General features: G+C 39.9%; 1 protein-coding gene across 4 annotated transcripts in view; it reads left to right on the top strand.

Annotated features, from left to right (window-relative positions):
- The window catches only part of LOC100710983 (dipeptidyl aminopeptidase-like protein 6), a 97,149-nt gene extending 78,964 nt beyond the window's left edge, over positions 1–18,185 (top strand). For all 4 annotated transcript variants that reach the window (XM_005476330.4, XM_005476332.3, XM_005476328.4 and 1 more), the window contains 19 exons: positions 1,728–1,848; positions 7,552–7,706; positions 8,288–8,385; positions 8,510–8,636; positions 10,696–10,734; positions 10,873–10,980; positions 11,063–11,154; positions 11,238–11,285; positions 11,367–11,479; positions 12,254–12,301; positions 12,410–12,508; positions 12,729–12,798; positions 14,562–14,756; positions 14,867–14,921; positions 15,033–15,135; positions 15,230–15,285; positions 15,409–15,481; positions 15,569–15,642; positions 16,890–18,185. In XM_005476330.4, the coding sequence (XP_005476387.1) occupies positions 1,728–1,848; positions 7,552–7,706; positions 8,288–8,385; positions 8,510–8,636; positions 10,696–10,734; positions 10,873–10,980; positions 11,063–11,154; positions 11,238–11,285; positions 11,367–11,479; positions 12,254–12,301; positions 12,410–12,508; positions 12,729–12,798; positions 14,562–14,756; positions 14,867–14,921; positions 15,033–15,135; positions 15,230–15,285; positions 15,409–15,481; positions 15,569–15,642; positions 16,890–17,036 (1,821 nt within the window). In that variant the 3' untranslated portion in view covers positions 17,037–18,185. The remainder of the gene's footprint in view (positions 1–1,727; positions 1,849–7,551; positions 7,707–8,287; positions 8,386–8,509; positions 8,637–10,695; positions 10,735–10,872; positions 10,981–11,062; positions 11,155–11,237; positions 11,286–11,366; positions 11,480–12,253; positions 12,302–12,409; positions 12,509–12,728; positions 12,799–14,561; positions 14,757–14,866; positions 14,922–15,032; positions 15,136–15,229; positions 15,286–15,408; positions 15,482–15,568; positions 15,643–16,889) is intronic.
- The last annotated feature ends 858 nt before the right edge of the window (positions 18,186–19,043 follow it).

Genomic DNA, 19,043 nt, shown 5'->3' with positions numbered 1-19,043 from the left:
ACTGTAGCTCTGCGTTTGATTTAATGAACCACCAAAGTTGTGCAGGAAAGGAAAAAAAAATGAGATGAGCTCTCGTCTTTTGTCTCTCTGACCCGGAGATGCGTTTTCTTTTTTTTTTCTTTTTTCTTTTTTTTCCCATCACAGTTTGTGAATATAATGATTTCCCATTAAGTTTATCAGAAGTGGAGCAATTTATCATCAAGTGTTTCATCAGCACAGAAAAATGTGCCGTGTGTGTTTGTGCCTGTGCCTGCGTGCAGCCGAGCATCAGATGTACAGTGAGAGGAGCCAGGAGATGAATCCTGTGACGCTCCCCTCATTAAACCACAAGCAATTACTCCACCATGACAGTGCAATCAGTGAGGCTGGGTCAATGCACGCACACACACACACACACACACAAACACACACACACACACACACAGCGGGAAAATAGATTGTATTGACACAAATAAGACGATGGATTTAAGAGAAAATGACCAGTGAAAGTTTTATTTGACAAAATTAGACGTCTCGCAACTTCTCACTCACCAGCACACATCCGAGCACGCAACTGCAACAACACAAATAAGCAATCATGCTGCTCGCCCTGCTCAGGTAGCTTTGATGTTGCTGCTTTCATCTCTGCCCTTTTGAAATGGCTATCTTTTGGCTTTTTGCACTTTCACTCTTTTCTCTCATCTAATTCCCTTGAACATTAAAAATCACCAAGCCAGTGAGCGTGAATCCAGATACGGATGCCCTACAATTGTAGCTCTGTGAGGCCATTCAGTATTATTTATGACTGTATCAGTTTTGTTCTGAAAGTAAATCTCAACCCTGAAACTTAATGCATGTCTTTTAATCATTTGGTAGGCTGAGGTTTTGGGTTTTTTTTTTAATGTAACTCTTTGAAAGCTGTCCATCCTGTCCCACGGCTGCTTTGTAACACTCGCCAACTGCCAGCTTCCCTCCTTTTTACACTGCCCTGCATTGATCTGTTTTCCTCAGATGTTGATCCCACAATATAAAACTTTGATTTGCTCAATAGCATCCAAAGATCAGAGCTAAAAGGACTTCTGTCTTTCTGTTTTCCTCCATCTTACGAGTGATGTGATGCTTAAATTTCACTGAAGAGGGTACAGCTGACAGGCTAGTCACACCATCACGGCCTGAACTACAGACATCAGACAGTCTTGCATTCATCTGCTTCATACTGGCACCTGTCGAAGCGGTGAAATCACTGGAGTGTATAGACAGAGGTTTTTAAGTGTCCCACGCTCATCTGACAGCGATGCGTTTAAATTCCTTCAGGCGATGCCGCTGTGGGTGCCAAAGGCTTAAATCAGCAGTATAACCAGCAATTTAGCTCAATCATGGCCGACCCCCTGCAGACAGCGCAGAGTTCTCAATGAGCAAGGCGGGGGGGGATTGTAGGCTGGCATCTTTAGCAATGTGTGTGTGCCTGCAGGGCCGAAGCCGACTCCAGCACCTTGATTAGCAACAGAAATGGTTTCATGCCGAGTTGAAGAGGAACCCAGTGTGAACTATAATGAGGGAGATTTCTTTTAACACTCGTGCATTAAGCAGGTGTTGACTGAGAGTGTATCGGCTTGGATTAAGATAATGTTTTGTTGTTATTAAAAAAAAAACTGTTACATTTTTGGCTTAAAGATTTCTTTTTTTTAATGCAAAAGTACAAGAAATATTAATGATGATGGCTACTGTTTCACCTTCTTTTTGTCCAGGTCTTCATATTCGAAAACAACATCTACTATAGAACGACTGTAGAGAGTCGAGCGATCCGCCTGGTGTCCACTGGGAAAGAAGGAGTTGTCTTCAATGGCCTCGCTGACTGGCTGTATGAGGGTAAGATGACTAAAAAAAAAAGTCGTACCAAAATACAACAACGCTCGAAATAATATTGAGTCCTTTATGTTGCAAATGCTGGAATTTTCTTCAGACTTCAGATCAAAGACGGATTTCTTTCATCTTTAACGAGTGGTTGAAGTTGAACTCAATTATGGATTCTGAGAATGAATTGCAAAGGCTCAGTGCACATCTCATTTCGAAACCAGGCCAGCTAATATGCTATTATAAAGTCTCTGCTTTTCAGGAAGGTTTTCTACAACATTTCAGATGCTGGGTTTGGGGATTTTGTCCCAGTGAGCCACAGGGGCTTTAGTGAGGTTGGACTGTGATGTTGACTGCATTTGAATTGATTTTAACAGCCCAGTGTTGTTGCATGGGGTTTAGGTGAGGAATCTGTAGAGGTCTGTCCAGCTTTTTCTCTTTCTCACATTGAGGATTTGTTGTGCCAAGAGCATAGACTGAATAGAAAAGATGGACATAGTCACTGTAATGTAATCCTCCGATTTCTGGATTATTTTAAAAACGTCTGTAAAATTGTCTTGAAACGTAAGCACAGCCCATGATTCAATAGCTTATAGAAAGAGCTTTAGCCCCAATAAGTTGAATTAATAATTTTCTGTGAATTTATCATTTTCTCCCAATGTATATTAGGTTGTTTCAGTTCGCTGAGGTTTGCTGGTATTAGTTTATGCACAGCTCTCTTACAGCCCAGCCACAGCATTTCAATCAGGTTGAGGTCTTGACTTTGATTCGGCCATTGCAGCACCTTGGGGTTTTTTTCTTAATCAGCCCTTTTGTTGCAGATTTACTGCTTGTGCTTGTTGTGTTGCATGACCTAATTCTGGCCAAACTTCAGCTGTTGGACAGATATCTTCAGATTTGACAATATTTTGCTATACAGAGAGGCTTGTGGTCAACTCAGTGACTGCAAGATGCCCTGTGGCTGCAGTTGACAGTTAGTATGAGGTGTTTGTGCTAATATGCTGTGTTTGGTTTTTGCAGTACATGGTGCTGTGCATTATGGCCAGACATCTGCTCTTTGGTCTCACCTGTCAAAAGGACATTGTTCCAGAAATCTGGGGGTTTTGTTCAGATGCACTTTTGCAAACCTAAGCTGTGCTGCCATGTTCGTTTTTAAAGAGAAGAGGCTTTGACCTTTCCAAAGATAACCATTCAATCTTTATCTATTTGTACTGACAGAAACTTTAACTTTTAAAATGCTACCTGAGGCCCTTAGAATCTGAGATTTAGCTCTTGGTTTTTTTGCAGTTTCTCTGAGATTGGTACAGCGTGACTTTGGGGTGAATTTGCTGAAAAGTCCACTGCTGGGAAGATTGTGGCATTGTGTTGAGAGTTGCTGCTGATCATTTAATCAAGTTAATTTTATTAGCAGCATCTAGCTGCTACTTACCCTCATATTTCCCATGGAGGCAGTATGGATGTACTTAATTTAAGTAGCTATAGAGACCATTCAACAGCCTTTAAACATGTTCATTTTTGCTTTAAAGATTGTCATGTTAATAGTCTGCACCCTACTGTACTACTGTAGGGTATGCATGTCTACTGCTGTACTAGTAGTACAGTAGTACTACTACTACTTTCTTCCTGTTGGGAGTTTTTCTGTCCCACTGTCACCAAAGTACTTGCTCAAATAAACCGTATGATTGTCTGTGTTTCCTCCATTTCTTTGTATCATTGCAGGGTCTTTACTTTACAATATAAAGCACACTGAGGCAACTGTTGCTGTGATTCAGTGCTGTATAAATAAAATTAAAGTGAATTGAATTGTAGCATCTAGATTTCCTCTTAAATCTTCTTAAGTTGTTTTTCGGCCAGTTGGACACAGTAGAAATAAGCCATAAATACTTCCACCTCCAGTGTTAACACGTTGAAGTCATAATAACAACATGTGCATTTACTTCAGGTCGTGTTTCTATCCAGCCGCTGAAGCCAAGTTTATTATTCACTTGCTTTTTGGGGTTTTTTCTTTACTCTAAATTTGAAATCCAAATATCTTTCTTTTTAGCATCTACATGCTCTGTTGGGTTCACCAGCTAATTTAGTTGCCAGCTGTGTCTTCTGTTTGGTGCTACAGGTAGTGTTGCCCACGGAAGATTTATAGAGCTTTTTTCGCTCCCAACAGCTGCTTGCCGCATCTGGGTATGCACTCATTAAGTTCACCAGCTAGTCACTAACTTCATCTACCTGCTGTTTGGTGCTCGGTGTTAGTTTGTAAGGTTGTTTTGTGTATTTTCCCACTGAAAATAGCAGCCTGCCGCCCGAACAACACAAGAATGAAAGTAAACTTTAGGTCAGAGGCTTCAAGAAACTTTTTAATATGTACTGCATTTCGACAGCTACACTTGAAAACCATTTTAATCCAGTCTTTTGACACCTGCCTCTCCCTACTGCGTGTTGTGTATTTGTGTGCGTGATTCCATTCGAAAGCACGCAGCTGGCTACATCTCGGCGCCCCTCCTCCTTTAGTCTTCGCATAGCTTGCGTTTGCGTTCTGGCAATTTTAATTAATTCATGTCTGCAGCGCTGCATCTCACTCAGCAGATGTTCAAAAGCCAACATACTTGCGATTTAATATGAGACATTTCCCGATTACGGCATATGTGGGACAGACATTGTAATTACATACCTCTTGATTATGGTTTTGTTTACAGATGCACTGTCATGTTTGAGAATAATCTTTTGAAGTTTTAAGGTAATTTTATTTAGACTTCTGCATTGTTATTTTTATTAATTGTGGATTTATTGCGGGGGAGGAGGGGCCAAGATAATAATGCAGGGCAAATGTAATTGCAAAATGCCAATTATTACGAGGGAAATTCTGTTACAGTGCATGAACTGCTTCAGGGTCGGCTCTAATCGGTTTTTCATTAATGGGATTATTTCTTTGTTGGAGACACAGAACATGACATGAAAGAAGTAATCCATTACCAGTGCCGAAGCAAGATTTGCCTGCTGTGTTTTCCTGCTGTGTTGTAAGGATTTATCTGCGGATAACACACTGTCTCACAAAAACAGAGACGATGCAGCTTATGTATATTTCCCACGCATTTCTTGGAGTGTTCACAGTGCACACTGTGCTCTTCAGGTCAGAAGGATTTGGCAGAAGTTGTATGAATGTGGTTCAAGGTGAGGTTGCCTCATTTCTGGAACGCTGTACAGTCAACTTTAAAATGTTTTTGCTGTTTTTCAGTGAATTTACTTAAAAGGGCTCAAGGAAATGCGACTCATTTTACACATCTATTAAGGTGTTTAACTGTATATACATTTTAAATCTTACAGTACTGTGCAAAAGTCTTGAGCCTTCCCTCGTTTCTTTATATTTTACTTCCAAGGAGTCAGACTTTTTTGCCATTTTTTTTAAATTGGTCTTGAGTGACAAATCTCCAGCCTTTCTGAAGGTTCTTCAAAGTTTTTCATTTTCAGTCCACTCCTTTTACCTTCCTGTTTTCAGAGGAATGTGTTTTTTGCTTGTTAAATCACTTAACACTGATCTATGAATCATTCAGTAATTAAAAAAGCAGCTAACTCAAGGGATGAACCAGTGTTGTGTCTACACATACCGACAACATTGCTACTAACCAATTTTAAACGATATCTTTGTTACTAGCAGCCTGTTGCAAAACACATTTTTTGTTTCCCATGTCTGTAGTTGCATCTATGAAAATGCCAAAGATAACACAGTTTGACAGCCATAAAGTAGTATTTTTTCCCACCAGCAAGGTGATTCCCAAAGAGCTGTTAGCTGGAAACTTGGGATATCTCAGCATGGTGTGCAACATGTCCTTAAAAACCGCAGGAACAAAGAAGGAGTATATAAAAAAAACCCTATACAACAGATGATCAGTATAATCAGAAGCCTCATCGGGTCTCAGCGGAAAGACGGCTGTCATGAAGGGGGGATAACATGGAGAAAAGGCTGCGGTATATCAAATCACACAAGAACTGGACAAAATCAATAGAACAGGTCTTATGGAGTCATTCATGCAAATTTTACATTTTTAGTTCAAACCATGAGGAGAGATTCCCGACAGTCAGTGTCTACAGCCAGCAGACACTCACTACTGTGGATCTTGTCAAAACTGATTGAATTATGGACACAGAAAAGTGCCATCAAATTATAGATCCACCAACATAATCTGGGAGACATGTAAATAGCAACAGCTCAATTTGCCAGCATGACAATGACCCTAAACACACGGCCAGAGCAGTAAAAATATTGCCAGTTCTTTGATTGCATTAAAAAAAAGCAAAAACAAACACGTTTGAACACTATCAGTCATGGATTGGCCTCCTCATGGCCTGGATCTCAACATTATTAAAACAATGTTAATCCCAAAGGAGAATTGTGTTGTCATAGCAGCGTACATACAGTAGACGACAAAGCAATCATAGAAAATTAAGTGTAGAACGAGAGATATAAATGGACAAATATAGAGTAAAATATAATATGGGATAAATATAGAGTTCAGGCTGTGTTAAAGAATAATGGTGATCACACCAAAACGCAAAGAAATGAGGGGCTGTGCAAGCCTTCCACACAGCATCATGCTGAAGAAAACATGCAATTTCTATGTCCACACTATCATATCAAGTGGAATATTTAATGATTCACATTTTTGCTAAAGCATCACAATTCTCTTTTAATTTTCAGACTTAGTGTTGTGGGCTTAAACAGTTCTCAGACAGGAATAATTATGTGCCAGCCTTTGATGCTGATCAATAGTGGTAGGAATAATTCCACACTTGTCATAAGAGAGCATCAACCAACACGAGCTCTACCTTTGATCAGGAGATTAAAGATAGTGAAGTCATGAGACGCTGGAAAGACTTTCACATTGAATTGTCGAGCTGCGGGTTTGGGGAGGTGGAATAGATGAGCTCTTGTATGAGTACAGCGCGTGGGTTTGTCTTTTCTCATGTCATTAACGTCTGCAGATCTGTGGAATTTGGTCGGAAATGCGGTGTCTCTTTTGTGACTGGAGGGTTAGCCAGCCGCAACCGAAAGAGAAAGAAACATCAGCTGCACAGTCACCGTCTCCACTGATTTCTCACAGAGAATATGTGAGAAATGGATAACTGTCCCATCTTTCTGTGGGAACAAACTATAGCATCTATGCAGAGCTTCATAACAGGTCTTTTTAATGCTTTGGCCTTCATAAAACAATAGATTAATTGAATTGTGCTCCTTTTTTTAGAGTCTCTGCTGATTTTATTCGGGCACTGACCTCGAAAAATCAAGCTGCACTGCAACAAATTACCCTCTGCCATAGAGTGAAAATTCAATCAAATTCTGTGTGAATGGCTTCCTTTGCCAGCTGTGACAGCAAAAAAAACAAGATTGGCTAGTTGGAAAACAAAATCAAAATGTCCTCATCAAGGCTGGACTGATCAGGCTGTGCTGGAACATGCTTTTCACAGAGTTCTTCTGCCCCCTGCTGGGTTAAATGCCACCCACAGGTAAAAGGAAACTCTTGGACTGAAATACAAGCAGAGCGAGTATGGAGCCCTTTCCTAATAATCATGTTTTACTTGTTAAGAAAAGATGTTCACCCCACTGCCCGAATAATTGGGCATATTAATCAGTTTCAAGGAGAATACACCAGTAATAGACTGAACTACAGTATTTTGCCACATGTTTAGAAATGTATATTAATAATATATTGTTAATTTGTTTTACAGAGGAGATCCTGCAGACCCACATAGCTCACTGGTGGTCTCCAGATGGACTGCGTTTGGCCTACATGACCATCAATGACACCCTGGTGCCAAAAATGGAAGTGCCGTTTTTTACTGGAGCGCCATATCCCGCGAGTCTAGACTATCACTACCCAAAGGCAAGTCCCCACCAGCAAATCTTACTGCTTAACGAATTCATAGTTTTTACAATGAAAATGTAATGAGTGAGTAACGATAAAGCTCAGAGCCAGGTCTAAGTGGGCGAGGCATCTACAGTAGAAGTAGCAGGTCTATTCAGACTCATTTCTCTCTGCTCATCAGTGATCTGTCCAAAATATTAACAAATTATGTACAAAATATTTTGGTCCTTTGAGAAGGAGTCAATGGTTCAAGCCTGTGTCCATGACAGATTTAGAGGAAGAAGTTAATTACGATGCTCAATATGCAGTTCAGGGAGAACATTCATGTAATGTTTCATTTAAGCCCCGTTATCCAAAAAGAGCTTGTGATTAAAATTAGCCGTTGTTTTAAAGAAACGGATAATAAACTGTGTGACCTAAACATGTGCTGAAACATGACTGAAAGGCACAAACCGAGACTATTCAGTGTGCAAATAAGAAGCCTGTGACTAACAAGCTTGTCGTATCAAAATTATGAGAGATGTCAGTGAACTTCCCTCAAGAGGACAAAAAGATCAGTTATTGCAGCTTTTGACCTTCGGTATCTAATTTCCTTGCAGGCTGGAGAAGAAAACCCTGTAGTGCACCTGTCAGTGGTGAGCCTCCACGGTCCTCTGCACACGGTAGCGATGAAGAAACCTGATGACCCCCGGATAGGGTGAGTGACTGAATCTGAAGGTGCCTCGCTGTGTATAAAGTAACAAGCACCGAGATATATTTTCTTAAAGGAGACAGTGCTGCTTGTCAGAGGTGTCATGTGTTCTCACCTTCTGCTTTTCCAGGAGGGAATATTACATCACCATGGTGAAATGGGCAACCAACACCAAACTGGCTGTCAACTGGCTGAACAGAGCCCAGAACAACTCCATCTTGACACTGTGTGAGGCGACCACCGGAGTCTGCATTAAGGTGAAACAAAGTGTGAAATTAGCTGCCACTCTTTCCCCGTTGTGTTAAAGTATTACACTTGTGACATTCTGTGTTTTCCTGGGAGAAGACTGGAAATGAACCTGGCTTACATGTTTTTCATGTCGATAAACACAAACACTGTAGTTTATTTTGAATCAAACGTCAAACTGCTGCTGCAGATACTCATTAGAGAAAAATAGGTCCTGACAAGGGCACCAGTGGTCCTACAAGAGTAAAGTTGCTATGTATAACACATTGTCCAGGTGTTTTTTTAACAAGCATTCAGCGTGGCGAATATCCTTCACTGTAGCATGAGACGAGGAGCTTGTGTTCTTGTGAAACAGTCGCTTATATAAATCCCCCAAAAAGGCATGTCAAACATTTCATATGGCGGGCCTCATACAGCCCATTTTAATCTTAAGTGAAAATCCCCTTTTTGTCAGTCTGAAGACGTTTAACTGTACATTTAATACCATTTAATAGAATAAAAAGAAATGCAATTTCAACAACATGTCTCAGTTTTTTACAGAAAATTACAGAAAAAGTTCTGGTAGCTCATTGATAGTAATTCACATTAATTCCCAAAAAGAAAAAAGGACGTTTTCTGTTATTGCTTATCTAATTACTTGTAGCTTGAATGCCAATGGTGGCCGTCTTTATCAGTAGGAAACTACTGTGAAAATACTGTTTAAAGTCCAAAAGCTCTGCCCACCTTCACATTATCCAGAAGCTTCCACCTGGCTAGACTGTAGTCTTGGTCCCCGGGCCTTATGTCTGATACACTTGATGTAGACTGATAGTTATAGAGTTAGTGATCTTCAGAAACACTGTGGATGGAGACAGCAGTTTCCAGCATTTGGCTGATATTTATGCAAAGATGCTGGTTTCTATAAGTCGTGTATCACTGTTTTAATTATTCCTGTCCAATCTATTACATAAAACTGAAAGAGAAGCTTCTTCTAGACTACAGCTGATATGCACAAACCATGACTTTCATATCACACGTCACAAAATCACATTGTTCTTGCTTTAGCTCGTCAGTTTGAATCCCAGCTGTGACCTGTCAGGTGTTTTGCTGTTTTTTTTGGCCACACTTGCATGTATGAGATTGGTATTGAGAGTCTTGTCTGGCACTGTCATATATGCTAGAGTTATATATAGCCAACAGCATCAAGTAGAGAGAGACTGGGTTTGTTTGTCTAATTTTTTGGCAAGAATATACAGTGACGTGAAAAAGAAATTGTTCACAGGACTGCACAGTCTTCTGAAAGCTTTCTTGTACACAAATTAAGTAACACCCTTATTGCTTCCTTAGGAATTAAGATGGAAACGAGCAGCCAAGTGCCACCGCTCAAATACAGTTGATTAATTGATCATCAGCTCCTCTATAAAAGCAGAGGTTTTGGCAGTTTGCTGGTCTGAAGCGCTCAGTTGTGTATTAACAGAGTGCCAAGGAGGAACAACATCAGCAGTGATTTTAGAGAAGTAATTCTTGCTGCTCATCAATCTGGGAAGAGCTATGAGACCATTTGCAAACCATTTAAAGTCCATCATTCTAGAGTAGGAAAGATTATTCACAAATGGAAAACATTCAAGATAGTCACCGGTCTTCTCTAGTGAGGATGTCCCTGCAAATGCATCCCAAGGTCACAGAGAAATGTCAAAAAAATCCAAGAGCTATGTTAAATGTTACATTTCTAAATGGTACAATTAGAAAAAGATGAACAAGTATAGCTTTTCTGGAAAGTTGCCAGAAGAAAATCTCTTCTCTCTAAAAAGAATATGGCAGCACAGCTAGGCTTGCAAAGTTGTATCTTAACAAACTACAAAACCTCTGGGATAATGTCCTCTGCACAGTCAAGACCAAAGTGGCCATAATGCACAGCGCCATGTTTGACGAAAACCAAACACGACATATCGGCACAAAGAATGCTTTCACGGGACTGAAAGCATTCTTTTTTACATAACTGTAAATGTAAAACCTTTTGAGATGTATCTGTTCATTTCCCTCCTATTTGCTGAATTAAGCTTTCAGCTCAGATCCTCTTATTCTTTTCAGAAACATGAGGATGAGAGTGAGAGTTGGTTGCACCGACAGGTATGTGATGAAAGATGGAGAAGTCTAGTTGGCTAAAAAACTGACTTTTTTTTACTCCGTGTGTGCATGAACAAGTAAACAGACAAAGATATAAAAAGCCCTGCAGGCACGTTTTTGTAACTTCTCTCCTCTCTTCAGAACGAGCCGCCGCTCTTTTCCAAAGATGGACACAAGTTCTTCTTCACCAGGGCGATCCCTCAGGGTGGCAGAGGAAAGTTTTTCCACATCTCTATGTCCACATCTCTGGTATGTAATGTTAATCCTTTGCTTGTAATATTTTTCCTTTGCCCTGTTGCGTGAGTGTCTAATTTGTGTTACTTCCCTTTAGCCCAACACAAGCACAGACATACTTCAGTCCCTAACCTCTGGAGACTGGGATGTGACCAGGATCTTGGCCTACAATCATGAAAGAAACCTCATGTAAGACCTTAAGATGCTTTCACATTTTTAAATGCAGTCCTGGCTCTCTTGTTATCTGACAGCAGTGTTCGGATGATTCACAGTTACTTCCTGAGCACGGAGGATGACCCCAAACGGCGGCACTTGTACAGGTAGCGCTTTAAAGTCATCTTGATTATTTTTTTTCAAGTGCCGCTTTAAGTGTACATTATTTACTCTGTGCCATCCTGCAGTGCTGACACAATCGCTCCATTCAACCGCTGCTGCTTGTCCTGTGAGTTCAAGTGCGGCTATATGGATGTTTCATTCAGCCACGACATGCAGTACTTCTTGCTCAACTGTAAAGGTGAGCGTCCTTTACCTTGAATCACTTGAGGAAGTCTTGGACTAAAAGTGTTTTACATAACAGCACTCCTGACAGCGAAGGCCTCCTGGGAGACTCAGAGAGCGTGTTCAGTAGAAAGTGTAATTGAATTAGTGCTCCATGTCAGGTAGAGAGCTTATATCGAACTGGACGTTAGCAGATAACCTCAAACCACTGCAGGATCCTCCTGATTAGCAGTAAGAATAAACAGCTCATCTGACTGCCTGCAAACAGTCACGTGAGTACTAACAGAGGGTGTGCGGCTTTCAGTGTTTGTAGCGTTTATTATACGATGAAAGCTCAGTGATTAGCTGTTGTTTAGTAGTAGAAGTCTCTTGTGTTCCTTAGAGACACTCCAGCAGAAAAATACAATGACATTTTTTGGCTTCAACACTGGGCAACATCATTGAGGTTTCTATGGAAGCTGATTTGTTTAAGGGGATCACATCGGAGAGGAAAAGTGCCAGTGGCCTTCTTCATTAATTGGATCTTTGGAGAGTAGCTCCATTGTGAAATAATAAGATACTTCCTCATGGGACGGAAGTAGATTATTAACTGCAGAGCTGGCTGAGAGTGCTGTTTTAAGATTATTCTGCTACAGAGGGTTGGGTTTCAGTGGCTTTATTATTGCCTTCCTGGAGGCATTTGAGCCTTTTATCAGCATCTTGTTATGTGATATTTTATCATGCTTATCCAATAACTTCTATTATTACATTTCCGTTAGCTGATCCTTTTTCCCTGCATTGTTCTTTGTAGGACCAGATATACCGAGTGTGGCTGTCTATAGAACTGAGGACAAAGAGAGTAAGTGTATGCCTGCATCGTCTACAACACGTCTACAAATATGTTTAATAATACACAAAATACATTTGGACTTGAGAATTTGTAACAGGTTTTTCTCTTGAACTGCAGAGGTATTTGACGTGGAGACAAATAAAAGACTAAACAACACATACAACAACATGCAGATGCCCAGAGTGGAGTACAAAACCATTGACATAGAAGGCTACAGTAAGTGTGCCTCTGTGTAACCCAACGTGCACCTAATTCTTGTTTTCTAAAGTCATTAAAGATGTATGATGTACAATTATTCATCCCTCGAGAAAGAGCAGTTCAAAGAAGTGATGATGAGTGGTTGTAAAGTCTTGACCACAACTGTACACTGTAATTAGATAAGAAATAGGAAGTCTGTGTTATGAGATTCCCATTGATCCTTTCTTTTCTGTTCTAGCTCTGACGATGCAGATTCTGAAGCCAGCTGGATTTGTAGAAACAGCTACCTATCCATTACTGCTGCTAGTGTGAGTATAAATATTATGTGTGGTCAGGATGGTTAGAAAAAGAGAAAATACCCAGTGAGTGGCAGTTCACTGGATCAAAATGCCTTGTTGACATCAGACGTCAGGAAACTAAGGTCTCGATTTCTGCTGTGACAGAAATCGAGACCAACCCAGTACTAGTACCTAATGAAGTGTCTGGTGAGCATAAGTTCTGCAGTTAAAACTGACTTTACTTAATGTTCAAAGGAGAACTTTAGTGCATCATTTTAGTACTGCACCTTTAGTACTGTATTAAACCCCAAAACACTGGATCCTAGGCCGGCTATGCACGTCACTGTTTTGTTTTACGAGGCCAGTATTCATTCAAATTCTGCCCAAACGATCCCATTTCCCAAGTTTGGAAATGATTCTTCAGGCTTCAGTCTAGCCGTAAGCTTTTAAATCAGACTCTGGGAACAACACGAATGAACAAAACACTGATAACTATTTCAGACGTCTGACTTGTTATAGGATAATAAATAACTTTTCTACATAAGCTAGGCCATTTTTTTCACCTCAGCTCAAACATTTCTTTGTACCACCATTCCACCATTTTTCAGCCTTCATGTCAGTAACAAGATGTTTTGGATATATTAAAAGTATCCCCGACTTTGCAAGTTGTTCTTTCGTGTGTGTGTTTGCATTTCAAGCTGATAAATATTTACCTTTTCAAACTCTTGCCATCAGTTTTTAACAGTAATTCCTTACTGTAACTAACTATGTATAACTATGTATTAATTGCTTTACCTGTATATTTTCATCATCTCTCTCTCATCTCTAAAAATTACAGCTTACAACGGCTGAACATTAACAGCAATAACAATATAAGCTAACATTACACCAGCTAATGTTAGACTCGACTGTCCTAAAAATCAAACTTTCTCTGTGATAACCAGTTTGATTAAATTCTCAAATCATATGAGAGTTTCATTTTTTGTGTCTCGGTGCAACAATGTTAGATAACCTTCAATGAAAATTTCAGTAACACTGGCTAACAGCAGCTAACAGCAGCTAACACTGGCTAACAGCAGCAAAAACAGCAGTACTTACTAAGAAAAGTTAAGGATATCCTCAACAGCTCACCTCAGTATCAACAGAAGTTAGCTTCACTGATTCATCGACTCGTATCGGACTCTTTTCACAAAGTTTTACAGCCTCCCCTAAGTAAATAGATATGGACCTATACTGCAAGCTGAAGCAAACAGTGGACTTACAGCCTACACTCACTACAAATGAACAGCAGCCATTGTTGTTTGTCCTTCTCTGGCCATGGTAGCTAGGATTATATGCATTTGAATTGGGGGAGGTACAATAACAGAATACAGTTGACTGCAATCTTCTGACATTTAACGGTGAAGACAAGCAGCTGGAGTGGGAAACAGTTTACCTAAGGCTGAAATAATCCCCATTGATTCTCTATCACTAAATCAAATGTTATTGCTCCAGAATAAAATAACGTGAATGTTGTTCACTGTATTCCACATGTCTAAAAATTGCAATATTTAAATATTTGTGGCCATATTTAAGGGGTTATGGTGTTGTATTGGACTTCAACAGTGTCACTTTTATTCTCTTTGTAAGTGTTTCGCAAAAGATCTGATTATTCAAAGTTCCCTTTTCTGAGTTAATTTCCTCATTTTTTTGCCAACCAATAATAATAATAATAATAATAATAATAATAATAATAATAATACACCAGGCTCTGAGATATTAGTTGAACTTATTGTTTTGTGCTTCTCCCACAGGGATGGGACCCCCGGTGGGCAGATGGTGACGGAGCAGTTCCAGGTGGACTGGGCCACCGTCCTGGTCAGCAGCTTCAGCACAATTGTCGTCCGCTTTGACGGCCACGGCAGCGGATTTCAGGGCACCAACCTCCTCCACAAGGTCCGCAGGAAGCTGGGGAAACTGGAGGAGAGGGACCAGCTGGAGGCACTCAGGTCAGACTCGGAAAAATGAGCACAGCTTAAAAACTATTTGGTCATTTGGCTTCTGTCACTTTCATTATTGTTGGGGGGCTTTTTTAAAATTTTTTGTTTTTTATTTTCAGGCTGATATCCGAACAGTCCTACATCGATAAGAATCGAATGGGAGTTTATGGAAAGGTAAGAAGACATAACAGATGCACTGTTTAACTCACCTCTGTGCCTTTATAAAAATACAGACCGCTTGGAAATTATTTTCACATACTGTATCTGTGTCTCCCTCTTTTCCAGGCCTATGGTGGTTATTTAGCAACTTTGCTTTTGAGCTCAGAAGAATTTACCCAACTTAAATGTGGAACAGCAGTCTCCCCCATCACAGATTTCGAGCTTTATGGTAAAACTTTACAGTAAATCTTCTGCTAAGTGAGTCTTAGATCTAAAAGGCACCCAATCTTTCTAACCCTGGTTTTCTTTATTGCAAAATGCAGCATCTGCATTTTCGGAGCGATACCTCGGCGCCAAGACAGACTCCCGAGTTTACACAGTAAAGTATCCACCCTTTTTTCTCCTCTGCTTCAGAATGCTTAGCTCAGAGAATGAGTTGGGGGGTCTTTATAAAAGAATGTGTTAATGACATGGTGGATTTCCCTCTGTCTCTTTCCTCCAGATGGCAAATTTAGCACACAGAGCGGGTCAGCTGCTGGAGAAACAGTACTTAATAATTCACCCGACTGCTGATGGTAGGACCCAGTGCCTCTTTTTCTAAATACCACAGTAAATATGTGCGTGCTCAGAGTCTAACTGCAATATCATCTTCACCACCACAGAAAAAGTTCACTTCCAGCACACAGCCAAATTCATCAACCATTTAATCAGCGAAAAGGCCAATTACACTCTGCAGGTGAGCCACAGTGTCTGAAATCACTGGTGTGAATAAAAGTGTGTGTGTCTGTAAATGGGCTGATGTTGTGTGAAGAATGCTCTCAAAATCTCTTGAGAGCAGCAACTAACAGCTATTTTCATTTCAGATTAATTTGTGTATTATTCTTTCTAATTTTCCCCATTTTAGCTTGACAAATAACTTTTTCTTAGTTTTGCAGATTGAAGAACTGTTCAGTTATTTACATGCAGTTTATGTTTATGCACAGTGTTCCAGTGCACAGTCTGATATTGCAGTTTTTTTCCCCACAATATCATAATTAGTGTTGTTTGTTTTTTTTGCCTGTATACATGCCAGAAAGGCTTTTTAATAAATACAGTGTATAAGGAAAAAATAAAAAATAAAATCCTCCTGTAATTTCTAGTAATAGCTTCTTGACAAGCCACCCTTTCATTGAGACCAATTATGGATGAGACTTTGGAGAACAGATACAACAGTAGATGGATCAGCTGAAGGGTCAGATGTGTCTCTCAGGTCCTATGTTGGGTCTTTGCAGGATTTTTTTTCCATGTATTTGTTAGAACATGACTTTCAGATACCGTTTGTCTGCTGTAGACCTCTTTTTTTGTTTGCTTTTTTAAGCCTACCACATCTTCTTTTGTCCTCCACTTCACACAGCACACAGCACTAAGATATGCCAAGTATTTATCTAACAGCTCTGACAGTCAAACTGTGTTATCTTTGATATTTTTCATAGATTCTAATAAAGAAATGCAAACAAATTATGGAATTTTGTGACAGGCTGCTATTAACAAAGTGCGTAAAGATACCATTTTATTCTTTGTTAAGCTGTTGACTATCTGTAAACACGGGTTCATCCCTTGAGTTCGGTGTCTTTTTTATGCTTGAATGATTCACGGTTCAGCGTTAAGTGACTTATCAACCTAAACAGCATTACTCTGAAAATGATCAGGTACAAAGACTGCATTGAAAATGAGTGAAATGTCCAAGAAAAACTTCTTTTCATCCACTTTTATGTGCATTTGTCACTCTTTTACACTTCTTTCAAGCTATGCTTTAGTACTTTTTTTTCTAAGAAATGCTATAATAGCGCCCTGACTGCCCCCACACTCCTGTCTATCTTCACTTTTTCACTATCCAATGAAAAATATTATTTAAAAAAAGTAATAATAATCTGATTTTGAGTGAACGACACTAAATCAGCCTCACCACACTGTCTCTGTCAATTTCTCCATCTTTATCTGCAGATCTATCCAGATGAGGGACACTTCCTACACGGTGAGGGGACACAGCAGCACCTGAGCCAGTCCTTGGTCAACTTCTTCGAGGAGTGTTTCCGGCTACCAGAGATTCTGACAGACGACCAGCAGGAAGAGAACGAGGACAACAGTTAAACTTTGATCCTCTGAGCAGCCCCGGCCAGATACTACAGCACAATATGCAACAGATTTTTCGTTCCATCCCAGTAAATCCGCACCACCTGCTGTCAAATCTGATTTTAGCTCCAATGAAGTGCAGCACCTGCATGTGCAAAAAGGGCCTCTGCCTACATCCCTTCTCCTCATCTCGTGCTGGCTGCTGACAGGGAAACCAGTCAGATAGAGGCTGAATAAATCTCAGATGCGAACAGTCATGTCTCTCTCTGATTAACGGACTAGTGCTCCCTCTGGTGGACTAATAGAGGATCAACAAAACATCCATTCGGCATTGCGTCTCCATTACAAAACAGGCACATTAATCCAGTGCTTTGCGGCACCAAATATCCCCCACCTGCGAAGATAAGCTCATCATGTTGAGATTTAACTTTTAAAAGGCTGCCAGTTTCTCATAACCTTGCCAACTAACTTACTGATTATTGTGTTCATGAGTATGATTATTGGTACTTGTTTCTCAGAATTTCTCTGTTCAGTGTCTTACAGTTGTACCGTGTCGGAGTGGCTGTCTGGCTGCGTCAGTCTTTAGTTGCTTTACGAAACAAAGGCACAATGTTTAACTTGTGTTGTACTCCAAAAAAAATGTATCTGTACAAAAATGGTGTGAAATTTTCCTCTTCATATTTCCGAACGAACCCTTTCGTTTTTCTTTTAGTCACTGTGCCTTACTGTGGGTGACGTGTTCATGTTAGGAGCCCACATGACACTGAAAATGAGTAAATATGGAAAAGGCGTTGTGTGAATCAAGGGGCAATGTTATTTATGAGCAAAGGTTTGGCACATTTAAAACTTAGGAAGAGCTGAATAGAACATAACCGTACGACTGCTGGGGAGAAGGTGTTACACTAACACAAAACCAACAATATTTAGTTTGCAGTTTCTTGATATTTGCCATCCAAACTGGCGTACTGGTGAGTTAACTATGCTGGTTTTTATTATTGTTATTATTATTATTTTGTGGTTTACTTTGACGACTTTGTGTGTTCTCTCTCCTCATATCACTTCTGTTGTCAGTGGTTTCTAGTCAACTGATGTACAAAGTGTATAAAACATATTCTTTGAGTCTTTATGTTGTATGTGCAAGTTGTATATAAAGCATTTTGAAACGTATCTTTTCTTTGGCTTCATTCATGACCTTACATTGCCTTTATGCTTGTGCAGCTTGGGTACGAAATCAATACACTTACTGGCCACTACATTAGTACCTGTTGCCCATTTTGATCCGCACTGACATGACAGCATCACAGTTTTTTGCTCATAAGAGTGGTAACCAGTGTGGTCTTCTGCTGCTGGACCCAATCTGCTTCAAGGTTGGACATGTTGTGCATGCAGAGATGCTCTTCTGCACATCTTTGAGTTCCTGTTTTCTATTCCTGTCTACATGCCTAAAGCACTGAGTTGTGTCATGTGATTGTTTGATTTAATATTTGGATTAAACAGTTGAACACATACTTATTGAAGTGGCCCCTAAGTGTATTTCACTTGGGTTAGTGTGCTTGTATGTAGTATAAGCAATAGACATGCAATTGAAGGAAATGGCTGTATAAGCAAACAAATACCTACCAGGCTCCATGCTAAATCACCACCTTAAAAAAAGCTGTGTATTTAAGTTTGACAACTGAATGCGATTGTACAGGTTTACAGTGAAGCAGAATGCACATTGAGGGGAATTCAGCCATCACTGATTTTACTTGTTGAAATGAATTCTGGGTACAGCTTCACTGCTAAATTTACATCCAATCTGGTTGATGTGGTCGACTTTCAGAGATATAATGGAACTAATGCAAAAGAAGAATAAGAAAAATATGCAATGTTTGGGGGTTTTTTTGGTTTTATTTTAAAAAGGGGTATAAATTCTTTTCGTAGGAAACATTTTTTTCCCTATAAACTACTAAAAATGCGAGCTTCTTCATGCACTGATCTTTCCGATAAATGTACTAAAATGAACACAGTTCCTGCTTACGTTGT

Source organism: Oreochromis niloticus, linkage group LG18 (assembly GCF_001858045.2).
Source record: "Oreochromis niloticus isolate F11D_XX linkage group LG18, O_niloticus_UMD_NMBU, whole genome shotgun sequence".
Classification (NCBI taxonomy): Eukaryota; Metazoa; Chordata; class Actinopteri; order Cichliformes; family Cichlidae; genus Oreochromis; species Oreochromis niloticus.
Note: the sequence above shows the minus strand (reverse complement) of the source record. Positions and strands in the feature narration are given on the sequence as shown.